This window comes from Carlito syrichta, unplaced genomic scaffold (genome assembly GCF_000164805.1).
Source record: "Carlito syrichta isolate Samal-C Ts95f unplaced genomic scaffold, Tarsius_syrichta-2.0.1 Scaffold302997, whole genome shotgun sequence".
Classification (NCBI taxonomy): domain Eukaryota; kingdom Metazoa; phylum Chordata; class Mammalia; order Primates; family Tarsiidae; genus Carlito; species Carlito syrichta.
Genome location: NW_007247093.1, coordinates 39,825 through 53,809, shown reverse-complemented (window position 1 = coordinate 53,809; position 13,985 = coordinate 39,825). Strand labels below are relative to the sequence as shown.

Here is a 13,985-nt window from a genome sequence, read left to right as displayed (position 1 = left end):
TAAAGTTTTTTTAAAAAAAATAACCCTCAGAAAGCTATGGTTTTACCATCCATTCACCCAGAGAAATTCATAAAATTTATTTCTGTTTCACCATGAGAGGACCACCTTTGGAATTTGTTTTTGAAAGGAATAAATCACAATGCACAAATTACTGGAAAGGAAAACGAGGAGGAGAAAAAGGAGGAGGAGAAAACTCTTGAAGCTAAATAATTTTTAAAATGTATGGCTGCCTATACATATTGAAAACTCAGTTTTAAAATCCATATCTTAGGATGTGTATATGCACATTTACAAAATGATATTTCCTTACTTCTAATAATATTGCATTGAGAATTTAACTCCTTACTTTGGTCAATAGGCCAGCTGGGTACATCTCCATGTCCTTTTATAACAAAAACTGCTCCTAGAACACTTCCAGCATACTTAATTATATATCATTTTAGAATGCTCACTAATTTTATTTTTGTAACATTTTTCCCAGGTAAATAAGTTTCTAGAAAGAATTATTTCTCATAATCCTTCATCTCTCACAGTAATTAACATCATATTTAGCATACACCAGTGCTCAAAAAAAAATTTAATGGCTAAACTTTAATGAATAACAGAAAAACAAATGCCACTATTTGCAGTTCTATATTATGACAAACAGTTTAATCTGACGGAACAACTACCAATTTTCAGAAATCCCATCTGCACCCATGCATAGAAGCATAGTCAGAGGACAGAGGAACTGCTGGTCCTTCCCCTTCCTCATTCATATGCTGATACCCAAGCCACTCTCATGTTCAAATAATGAGCCGCATCCTGTTTGGGGGTTAGGGTCAAGGACATACCTTTGTAACTATAAGAAATCAGATGGACCTGACAAAAGTAAGAAGATTTAATATTCAGAGATCCTCACTACAACGGCCTAATATTAATCACCAAGTATTCTATGAATCAACAGAAGGAGAATATTAAAACATTTGAAACACTTCCACTTCATTCTTCCCAAGGTATAAGAGCCTTCAAAGGCTATATATTTGTGAAGTCACTTCCCCTTTGTTCCTTCAGTGACCTATCTGGCTGTTCTAGGATACACCTGGGGGCTTTGATTTTCAGTATCATTTTTTAATGGCCTCTGCTAGTAACCTACGCTTTCTATATTTTAAAAGTGTAATGCCAGGTGCAGTGGCTCACATCTGTAATCCTAGAGGCTAGAGGCAAAGGCTGGAAGATTGCCTGAGCCCAAAGTTTCAAAATCAGCCTGGGCAAATTGGTGAGACCTCACACCTCTGCAATAAAATAAAATAAAATAAACAAGTAGTCCGGCATGTAGAGTACCTGTGGTTCCAGCTACTTAGAAGGCTGAGGCAGAAGGATTGCCTGAGCCCAGCAGGTCAAGGTTGTGGTGGCTGTGAGCATGCCACCCACTGTACACCATCCTAGGCAACAGAGTGAGACTCTGATTAACACACACACACATACACACACAAAGTCTGAGGTGGCAATATGGGTCATAAGAATGAAGGAAAGGACAAGACAGTGACAAGAAAAGGGATTCCTTTGGCCACCTTTATCAAGAGAGGTGAGTTATGTGTGCCACAAACAGAATCAGCACAGGCTGAAGAAGATTCTATAGTACTTGGGCTTCCTTTTTTTTTTTTTTTGAGTTGGAGTCTTACTTTGTTGCCCAGGCTGGAGTGCAGTGGCATGCTCACAGTCACCCTAGAGTCGATCTGCTGGGCTCAGGCAATCCCTCCACTTCAGCCTTCCAAGTAGCCAGAACTACAGCAGTGTGCTACCACGCCCAGCTAATTTTTTGATTTATCGTAGAAATGGGGTCTCACCAAGTTTCCCATGGGCTTCTTTTTAAAAGTTCGTTTTTATAACTACTTGTATACCGAATCCTGAATTGTACCCCACATCTTTAAAAATAAAAAGTTCATTTTTGCAAGTCAGGCTTCGATCAAAAGAGCCAAAATAATGATATCGACTGCCAACTGTGAAAAATTACACATTTTTCATTAAGTGAAAAGATAATAAACAAGGCAAGAGTGAATGTACACTTTTGGAGAAATCTCTCATGATTAAATCTAAGAGCCCTCCTGACTCCCCTGGCCTCAACTGTCCTATGTCTCTGGACAAAGGCTGCAAATTCTCCAGAGGGTAGGAGATGATCAAAAGGTCTTCAGGGTGAGAAATCTGTTTAGGAAAGGACAGCTCCACAGGAGAAACACAGCTGTGTTCTCTTCTTCCCTCTCCCCATCCCTGACAAGAATAGAAACAAGAACTAGAATTTGAAAAACCAACTAAAGTGGAGTTCTGATTCAGATACAATCGTATTCAAAAGCACACATGTGTATAAGAAGACAAGAGAGACAGAAAAGGAGAATGTGAGCTGTAGGGAAATAACCAAGAGCTAGAAAGGCTTTGAAGTCTGGTAAGGCTACAGTACTAAAGAGCTCAATGTTCCCTTCCTTGAAGTTCTAAGGAGTTAAAGGTGGGAAGGAGAGGTAGGGACACAGTGTGCATCATAACTGTTAAATCTTAGTGAGAAAAGCATTAAATTCTACTTCGTGTTTAAAATCTACCTTTGCAAGATACTTACTAAATATAATTATTGCTACATCTAGGGGCATTAATGAAAAACTTTATATTCATTAAAAAGTATATAAATTGTGTTTTATTTGAGATCCAAATCAGAACATATTTTAAGTTTAAGTCCTGAATGGGAGCATACTCATCACCCCATCTGCATAATGAATCATTTTAAGGAGATGTCTAACATACAGCCTGAAAAAGGGGTCCACTGACATGATCATGTGCCAATATGATTAGAGTTCACTAGCCACCATCTTCCTATTATTCCCTCCAAACATGTAGAATTCTTGCTGATTTACGATGGAACAAATGTTTTTCACTCATTGAAAAATTTACTAAGCAGTTCTACAGTGGAAAAAAAAATCCACATTGACACATTGACATTTTATCTTCAGAACAATTACTGGCCATTCTCCTAGATCTCTCAGGTGCCAAGTGAGCCCCTGAAGCTGAAAAAAGTTAAGCCATCTACAAGGTCTCTGTGATGAATGGAGACGTCATTTGGATTCCCCAACTAAAGTTCCATCCATTAGACACATTTGCCAAAAAGGATGTCAGTCTACTTCCCATACCTGCTGTTTGGGTATCCACTGGGTAATGACCATTAATCTAGCTAAGGTGTACCCAAAATAAAGAAAGTAAACTTCAATGGGAGAGAAGTTAAAACTCTTGTAATCAGTCTCCTTAACTGTACCATCCTCACTAGCTAATCCGACTTTGACTGACACGCCCAAAGACCACAGTTTCACTCATTCAAGCACTATCCAGTGAATGTGAACTATGATTAACACCTTTGTGCACCTTTTATTTCTAAAAGGAAACAAAACTAAAAGCAAACCTGATGGCATCCATGGATCAGAAGTTGGTTTGGTCAAGGTGTTCACCTGCTCCCAATTGAAGTCATCATCTTCAGCTTGACTATATCCACATGTGCTGTATGGCTCATCAAAAAGGCAACCACCTAAAATGGAAAGGAATGAAAAGTAATTAACAATCAGGTCTCTGGAATAAGCTATTATGACTGAAGAAAGCCTTACACCTATTTGATGCCAAACTAAATTTGATTGGAGATTTCTGCTCAGAACTTTGGCTCTAGCCCTTGTTGTACCCTTGCTGAATGATATTCAGTATTAATTATGCCTCACCCACTGTCATGCAGTTCTCCAAAAGCAATCTGATGTTGGTAGAAGCCAGTGGGAAGTAAGACCTAAACAAATTTAAAATTCCTATTTTCCCGATGTATAGGAATTGAGAAAACAGATCTTGCATTCAGAAGTTTAATGGAACTGCCTTAAGTGTTCAACGTGTTTGTTAAAAAAAAATTATTATTTGTCTAAAAAATTGGGGGAAAAAATGCATTCACCACAATACTGACACAATTGTAGAGGGCAAGATGCAGTACAAACCATATAGACGTAACCTATGAAATATTTTTCAAGGAATTATTCTAAGTCTAACACAGAAGAAACAGGTTTCACTTTAATACTTTGGAGATTTGAGGTCTCAAAATTAAGAGAAATTATAAATTCACTTATAGTCCATACAAGTTTTAAAGGCAAAAATAAATCTAAGACTAAATATGTGGTAAACATCTGCTCAATTTTGGTACTAGAAATGAAACTACTTAAATAGAGAAACAAAAAATAATAGAAAATGCAGTATATACATAGCAGTTCAGCTGTTTCAGCATCAGTAGCATTCAGCACGTTGATGATTTTAAGGCCCATCCCATATCCTCTTAAATGTCTCCTGTGACTTTTTACAGTATCAGATATTTTTTCCAATGCTTCATATGGGGAAAGTGAGTGATTATATTGATTATATTAATTATTATAAAAAGCCTACTATTATATTATGCTATTAATTATACTAATCCAAAATTTATAATTGCTTACCAATTATGAAAATTACAAGCTCCCAGTAAAGAAAGCACAAATTTAAGAATGTTTATACTATGTCTGCAATGTACACCCTGGTGGCAAGAAGATAAGGAAAACAGCCACTGTACAACCTCAGAGGGAAAACAGTTGTTAGAGGTTACCTGGTCCAACTTCCATTCAAAAGCTTAGGTCAGTTCTACAATCTGTCAGACAGACAGCCAGCCTCTGAACAGACAAGGCACTCAGAATTTTGTAAAGCATCCCTACCATGTAGAAAATTCTCTCTTAAAAAGACCCAAACTCTGCTTCTTGAAACGTATACCCATTTATCTTTATCCTGTAAAGAAATAGTAAAAATAAATAAATAAATAAAAACACTTCAGCTCTTGCACAGAAAAACTGATTTTTAAAAAACAGCTGTCATGTTCTAAGTCTTCACTTCTACAGGCAAAACATACTTTGCTCCCTCAATTCCTCTTACAGGAAGGTTTTCAGACCCTTCACCATCCTGGCAGGTGTTCAGAATTCAACGGGCTACTGCCTTTGACCTTGTTCTGTTTTCAACAGTCCAGGCAGGGTGCTAGTCCTTTCTGAGCTTCTGTGAGCCCGAAATCCCACACGGCTTTTTCACACCACTACCATCGAGCCATTTCTCTGCTTTTGTAATAAGGTAAGTGACTTTCTAAATTCAAATGAGGACTGTCCATTTGGACTTACTAAATCCCATCTCTTGTTTTCAGTGCATCACTCCAGCCTATAAATCCTGACACTGGCATTCAGATAATAGTCATCCTACCTAGTTTGTGTTATTTACAAATTTGATGAGCACGCTTTCTACCCCTGCCTCCAAATCACTGACACAAAAATATTACACAGGATAGCATCAATGAACCTCAGATTGTCTCTCCCAGCTTCCTAGCTGTGTTCATCATTAGCTCCAGCCCTGATGGTGAAATCAGTAGCCATGGCCATTGTCTTCTGTAACACTTAACAGTACTCGTTTTTAACTAAACATTCCACTGAGAACAAAAAACTCATAATAAAAGATAACAGCATTAACTCCATATTTCACCTTGACAACAACCAGTCATTTATATTTCCCTACTGAGTTTTAACAAGTTCAGAAACAAAGCAGATTTGTTTAAAGTGCATAATACTAATAACTTTCCAATATGGGATAAGAAATGTTAGAAGACTATGCAAACATTTATGGGAAATATTTTCTCTTGGTTGCAAACTCTAATTCTGATGTAGAAAATAGCTCCAGTATTGTAGGAATAAACCCAAACAGTGTTAGCACTAATAATATTCAAACAGAATGAAATCATCAGTTTTGAAAGAAAAGGGTCCCTCAGTGGACCCTTTCTGATGAAAGTCCTGTAATGCAATCTCAAACAGTGAGAAACAGTGATCAGCATCCACAAAACAACTTAAGGCTGGTTAAAGACCTGCTTTACAAAATGACTGTTGGCACTAAAATAGAACCAAATATGAAGGCAAGAGCATGCATGCATGGCTGAGAGCAAACCCAGAAGACCAATACAACGCTGGTGGAGGTTATAATTTTCCCATTACACAAAGCTGTTTTTATCACTTGAAATAAAACATATAAAGTATGATATGGTTCTTTCTGGACCCATGAAGAATTGTTGAGCCACTGGAAAATGCAATAGACTGAATTTCTTATTGCCCAACTAGGATGCAACCCCCTGCACACCAACCTTCAGAGCCACCGCTGCCCTTCATTCAACAGATGTGGGACCACCAAAATAGCAAAGGTGGTTTACTGAGCTAAAATAAGAAGAAATTAAAGTCAATGACACCAGAATTGAAATAACCAATTAAAGAGAGACAATTAAGCTTTTGATTTTCAGAGCAGCTTTATTTAGGAGTGAAGTGTACAGTTCCGGATCAAACACTGGCACAACCCAATTCTTCCACTACTAGCTGTGTTTTACACAGATCACTAAGCCTCTCTCAAGCCTAGATCCTTTACCTATAAAATGGAAATAATGCATATCCCACATGGTATTTCTGATGGTTAAATTACCCAGCAAAGGTAAATTCTTCTCACCACAAATACGTCATACAATTACCCTCAGGAGCTCACTTCATCGCAACTAATTAGAAGATATAATTGAAAATTTAAAAGTGCACTTCATATGAAGGTGAAGAGTTGTGAACATTCATACAAGTAACACCCCTGTGGGTGCCTCTATTAAACATGGAAGTGCAAAGAACAGGCTGTTGAATAGGTTATTCAAGTAAATATACTGTGGGAGCCTGTGAAAAAATATGATAAGGAAGCAAGGTTTCCTGAAACACAGTGAAAGGAAGCAGTTCCAAAAACACAGTTCTCTTTAATTTCTGAACAACACAGACCAATTTTGCCATCATCTACAGGAGTGTGGTCAGCAACAGACTTCCCAAGATTTCTCCAAAATTGTCATTTCTGAACTGACTCCCAATAGCCCATGGCCGAACTATATTCCTCTGTCAAATCAAAAATTATTTCTCTTTTGTGGAGAGGAATCAGAACTAAACCAAAAGTCATATACAAGATGGAGGAAAGGTTATACAAGCTGAGTGGACTGGTGTTCTGCTTCATATATTCTCTCTCTCTATCTCTCTCTCTCTCTCTCTCTTTCACACACACACACACACGCACACACACGCATGCCTACCATCACAGTTCAAGAAAGGCCTGTCCTTAGCATCTCTGAATACAACACACAATATTTGCTAGCTTAATAATGTCATGCCCTATTCCCAGACATGCAATACAATAACATGAAAAATTGAGTTAATAAAAATGTTAAAGTATAAATTAAAAAGCAATGCAAATAGAACAGAGAAAAGATTAAAATGACCAGAAATATGACTAGAATATTCTAGAATACTCCCTCACCCACCGCCAAATAATTAAAAATACCACAAGATTCATGTGCTTGAAGTAATCTACAGATTTCACTTTGAGCTTTGGGGTAGCCAGTGCAAAGAGGGAAATATGACTGATTACCCAATTCACAGTATCTGTGAAATAATATTAAGACAAAAACTAATAATAGGGACTAACATTTACTAAGAACTTGTTTAATCCTCACATACTCTATAAGGTAGATACTATGATCCTCACTTTCCCAGATACAGAAACCAAGGTTAGATAGATGGTTGCACGGCCTGCTCAAGGTCTCAATGCAGGAAAGTACTGAAGCAGATATTTGAACCCAGCCATACTGACTTTGGAGGGGGGTTGTTGAGGAACATGACAGTACCTTCCAAACTGGAAACGCAAAAGAAACACAGCTACTCCTAATCCTAAATTCAGAGAGAACTATCTTCCCAGAATATAGAAAAAGCAATCAACATAAGTTAATAAAAAGTTCTCAATAGCATCAGTTAGAACAGGGCAATGAGTTTTAGGGCCTATTCAGTAACATCTTATGATAGCATGTGACCAAACTACATTTTAACAAACTTGATTTTGTGGGAGCTCAGTGCATTCTAGATTAAAGCTGAAATATCCCTTGAAATTATCTTTATGAATACTGTTTTTCTCAACAATGCCTTAGTGGGCTGCCATGAATTTGCATATTTATTCCCCAACTAAACATGAGTAGTCTATGCTATTACTGAAATGTAGACTCACATGTGTTAAAGATCAGAAAAAATGGTGTTAGGTCTGATATATTTTCATGAGAACTGCAGAGTTTAAGAACAGGTATCTGAAAGTCCATAGGCAGGGTAGGAATTCTGCTCAAAAGCAATACTGATTGTAAATATATCTTAGTCATATCAGTATTCCCTATAGCTGGTACATGATAGCCACCCAATAAATGCTTTTTAAAAGAATGTGTAATGAATTCCCCCAAATTCTATGCAGAATCCGACCGCAATAATTTTACCTGGAAATTTGTAAAAGAAATGTCAAATAATATCAACATAATCAATGAAAACAATCTTTTTACACAGTCCCACAAAACATCCAGCAGCCTTGTTCTGGTGTACCCAAGATGAATCAGCTGAAAAATGTGACTAAATCAACTGAATATGTTCATTTTTTTATTATGATTGAAAACTATAATCCAGCTAAATTTTAGTGAAGTCTCCACAAATTATGGTTTTTGATTTAGAAAAGTTGAACTCTTTCTTTTTTCCTGGCAATTATCAGATAGCAAAGCTAGTTGTCTATAAAGGTCACTCCTGATTTATGAAAATTAAATATTGATATTTGCATCTTGGAGGGAATTTACCTTTCTTCTTTCTTTGAAGTAGAAGAAAATGATTCAGTTGATTCAAGAATAATATGAGATTACTATGGTATAAGCCCTAAAGAAGAAGTTGGCCCACTTTTACCCCAAAGGAACCCTTATAAGATCTTTCATACCATTCTACATCCTACTGAAGTTCCAGGCCTGGAGGCAAGCCAAAAAATTGACAAGAATTAGAATTCCACCATTTGGAGCAGTATTAAAAAACTTTTTTTGATTTTGATTTTGACCCACAGTCATGACATCTTGATCCAGTGCATGGTAAATGCATATTTTACATATCAAACTTACATCCACTGAGATGTACAAGTATTTTTTCATTTTTTTCTAAAAAAGAGGCTCTAGATCCACTAAATTGATTTCAGGGATCGTTCAAAGGTTGCTTATTTTGGTCTTTTACGTTTTGAGGTGAAAGCCATTGCTAGGGACTGTTTAGTTTAAAGTTATTAATCAGCACTACTGTGTGAGAGCACTACTAACATCGTCGAAGTGCAACCTGTGAGCTACAAAGTTCTGTAATGTTAACAGCTACCTTTCCTGAATGTGGACCATGTGCCAGCCATATTCTGCTTAAGACAGTACACAGTTATGCTTTCATTTACTCCTCACAGCAAGTGTTAGACTGACTCATCTCAATATGTCTGAATCTGAGAACTTGTTACAAAACAAAAACCATGGAAATATGTACAGGTGTTATCTCATTCAGTCTTCTCAAAAACCCAATGCAAGCATCAATTTCCCCTGTACCAATTATCCATGTTATTGCACCTCTCAGCTCTAAATTTCAATTTTCACTACTTGCTCTGTGAAAGTACAAACTAGACCCTTTAACTCTGTTTCCTGTCCCAGTGGGCAAGAAACAAAGCTCTGTCAGTACAGGGTGCAGGAGAGACCCTGAAGAAGGAAGGGGTGGCCTGCCTGAGCTCCCTGGCAGGCTCCCAGTACACAGCACAGGGCCAACACAGTGCCTGGTTCCTCCAGCAATAGCAGCTTGCCCCTGCACCCTCCTCCAGTGGGGTTCTGTAGCAGAGTGCCTGCAGCAGAACACCTCCCATGAACAGTTTCTGCTGTCAACCAGAGGGCACACTGGCTCCAAGTTCTCCAGGTACAGCCCCACAGGACTCCTCTGCCATACGCTGAGCCACAGCCCTGCCCTGAATCTCAGCCCTGGAAGGGTCTCTCCCAGGAAGCTCTGCCTCTGCCCCTGGGTAGTGCCTGCTCCAGACATCTACAATTCCTTTATTCTTTAAGGCTCTTGTTAGTTTGTACTAGCCAATCTCTTGTATTCCAATACCCCACTATAATGGACTCTTATTTATATTAAATTGTCCCTGTTCAAATTATTGTGTTGTTTCTGTCTCCTGATTAAATCCTGATCAATATATTCTGATTTTTACAGACAGCAGTTTAGAGTGGTCAAATATCTTGTCCTAAGTCCCTTAGGATTCCATGTAGGGCCAGCAGTTCAACTGAGGTCTACATCCAAAGTTCCTCTCTTACCAGTCTGCACATTTTCACTCACCTCTTTAAAGTAAGTAAACAACAACTTGCAGTATTTATATAAGTATTACTAAGGGAACTGTATTGTAAATAAGCTCCTAAAAGTGCTGGATCTAAGGAGCCAGTGGAGGACAATCGAATGTTAATTTCATCAACTTAAAAGATAGGTACATATTTTGAATTTCTCTGCTTTTAACAGGTTAATTGACTTACACACTCTAGCAATCATCCCTCTTGTTATAATTATAGCCCATTTAAAATTATTTTGTGAAAAGACTGTAATACTCCTTGAAGAGTTTTCTGGAACATTTTTCTCATTTGTTCCAAATACAGAATGACCCCATTTAAGGCATTCTTTATCAAATGCATAAAGTATTAAATGGGTCTCTCTATAGAGAAGGCAGATCAAAAAATAGTGCCAAATTACTCTCCCCCAAAGAATTAAAGTTATGTTCTATTTTCCTAAAATACATAAAATCTCAGATGGTTCTATCTATTTATTTCAAATTTAAAACTGGGTAGAATAAATGGCTATAGACTATATAGTTCAAAGGATAAAAAGAAGTGAACTATAATAGACATAATTATTTTAAGAGTTAAAAAATAAACATATACCAACATGGCAGAGCCACTGCTTTCTTCTTGTAAATCACAGTGACTTCTAGATTTAATTACTTGCCAAACAATAAAAGTATATAATGCCTCTTAAACTTTGAGTGTGCCAGTGATGTTTAGTGAATCAGACACTAAGCATTATAGAAATGCTCTTCTACATAATTTAATCTAGCAAGCAGTTTTTACACATTGCACAGGCATTTAAATGGCTAATGCTATGCTCTATTGTAAGAAGTACTATTTGCCAATGGCTGTATTTTATATAATACAACGAAAATGAGTTGTCTTGTTCTTGATGTTTCTATGATTTATTAAACTTACCCCATACTTCATTTTATGTCAATCTATGAATTCCTAATTTTTAAAAAGGCAGGATTTCAACCATTTTTCTTATTGATCTTAAGTGGATTTTTAAAAATGGGCAATGGTGTTATTTCTACCCCTAAATATTGTATAGATGCAGTCAAATTATTAGAGACTTGACTATTTTGGTTTTTCCATATATAAATAAGTACCTCGTAGAGCTACTATTGGACTAAATTAAACACGCATGGATTCCCTGTGAAAATTCAAATCTACCTGAATATAAAACATTGGTGTTCTTGCCCTGTGCACCATAATAGTACAGTGAATACCACAATAGCACAGTGTAAAAAATAGTCATCTGCCTTTGTCATAAAAACAGGAGTTAGAGAGGAAAGTAAAAGGATAAAATATCTGCCAGACACATCTAAGGGAGAAGATGACCAAACTAGGTTAGCATTTAATCGTCTGATTTCTGGAATCAATGGTGTCCTGAGTCCCAAACTAGTGTGGTGTTTCTCAAAGTGGGTCCCTGAACTAGATGAGTTTAACTCATTAGAAATGCAAATTCTAAGGCCTCAAGCCAGACCTATAGAATCAGAAACCCTGGGGGTGGTATCCAGCAACCAGAGCTTTAACAACCCTACAGATGATTCTAATGCACATTAATGCTTGGTAGTCATTGTTTTAGACCAACCTATTTAACTAGAATCTTCAGGGAGCAGTCCCAGGAATCAGTGATTTTCAAAAAAAGGTCCCAGAATAATCTAATCATTGACCTATTTTGGAAAGAGTGCTCTAGAGATCAGTAGTTAAAAACAATTTTAAGAAGATTTCTTATCAGTTTTCTTTAAAGACACAAGCATCCTGTTTATTTGTAAATTATATACATGTAGTACTTTACAAACATGCATATAATTGACCTTTTAAAGTATTACTAGAAAATATATACATAAGTTAAAGTTCAAATGGTTACTTCTACACATCAATGGATTGTACTGCATTCCTCAAAAAGGAGATCACTGTTCTAAATAACTCTTTTTAGTCATAAATACCTCTCAGGTGAAGAAAGGCAACAGAATCACATGGCTAGATCAAAGTGCTGAATTCTCTGCTTTAATTTCATGCTAAGAAACCAACCATAATTTTTCTTCGAAGTGGATCTACTCGATAAGAAGAGGTATCCTAGGTAGAAAACGGTCTTGGTTACTGGTCAAAGATACCCAGGAAATTAATGAAAAGCAGAATTTCATTTTATGCCCAGTAGCGTTCCTGCCAGTTTAGTATGATTTACAAATCCATCTCTTGATGATTTTATTAGCATAAAATCATTATCTGGGACAGCTGATAAAATAAACTCCTGAACTCACCAACGTGCAGTACAGCCAAGTCATGTTATTTATTCAGCTTAAAAGAGCGAGTCAATTGTTTATTTTCACGGGATGTTGATTGACTTAAACTCAACTAAACCGACTTCCCTCAATGAACACTTTTCTACACATCACGTTCACTGGGTAGAATCAAGTTATATAGAAAAAATAAACATAATTTCATATATCCTTTTGGTAAGACATTCATTCCAATTTCCTATCATTAGGAGAACTTGTTCTAACATTAAAAAAAAAAAACAATGTAACTTTTATGGTTGACTGTATGTAACTGGAATCACAGACCTGGAATACAATGATTTTTGGATTTATCAGTTGCATGTGCCTTGCTCATTGTATAAAGAGAAGATATGCAGTCTTCACATCGAAGATGTGTTTAACTTGCATGATCTCAATGCTGAAAGAGTTGTGGTGTGGATAAAGAAGTCATTCGTTTAGTCCAGGAGCCTAACAATCTTATGCACCAGACAAAAGAAATGAGAAAGGTGAACTGGTGCTCCCCCACTCAATTGGTCTCTGTTCCATCATCCTTCAGGCTTTAGCGTGACATTTCATTGGGATCCATATGAGTCTCATGTTTAAAGATCTGCATTTTTATTAAAACATGGATCCAAAATCCAAACCACCTCTCTAACCTTGTGCTCAAATGAGGAACCAGCAGTCTACTCCAATGCCAGGGAGTGGTTCTTTGGACTTACTGAGAAACAATATGCTGGTTTTCAACCTGGAAGCTCCCTAAAGGATCTTTTAGGACAATTTTGACCATGAATTATACCCTATAGAATATATGACTCCTTTGTAATATCTATTATTTGTTTCCCAGGGAAATGGGAACTTAGTGGTATATGTAAAAGTATAGTCACTGTTACAAGGTGATGAATATCAAAGAAAGTCACAACTATGTTTGGTACATGCTATCCGAAATGAGAAACAAAGTAATAGACATTCTTCATCTATACTGCCTATAATGGTCAAGTTACCGACCTCTCTGTTCAACAGCCTATGCCCTAAACAACTTCCTAAATTTTTCTCCTATCAGTCTCCTAATTCTCACCACACCACAATTTAGGTTTCAACTCAGGCCCCTGCTTAATTTGACCAACTCCCTCATAACTAGACTCTGCCCTTTACAGTGTATCCTACATGCTCCCAGCAAGCGAACTTTGTATAAAAATGTATAGATGAAATTGCTCCCTCCCTACTTAATACTACACATCAGCTCCTCACTGCCTATGAGGTAATATTCAGATTTTTACATGTGACACATGTTGTTTTTCTGATTTGATTCTTGTCTACCTCTTTATCTCCATTTCTTGCCACCATTTCCCTTTAATTGTATGTTCTATAGTTCCCAACTATAGAGGGGGTTGTAGATTTACCCCCAATGACCCTGTAGATTTACCCCTAATGACCCTGCTGCCCATAAACCACCCCTCTGCTCATTC

General features: G+C 37.0%; 1 protein-coding gene across 1 annotated transcript in view; it reads right to left on the bottom strand.

Annotated features, from left to right (window-relative positions):
* Window positions 1–13,985, bottom strand: part of LOC103259745 (receptor-type tyrosine-protein phosphatase mu-like) — a 398,088-nt gene that overhangs the window by 371,510 nt on the left and 12,593 nt on the right. The window contains exon 3 of the mRNA XM_021711999.1: window positions 3,422–3,544. Within this exon, the coding sequence (XP_021567674.1) occupies window positions 3,422–3,544 (123 nt within the window). The remainder of the gene's footprint in view (window positions 1–3,421; window positions 3,545–13,985) is intronic.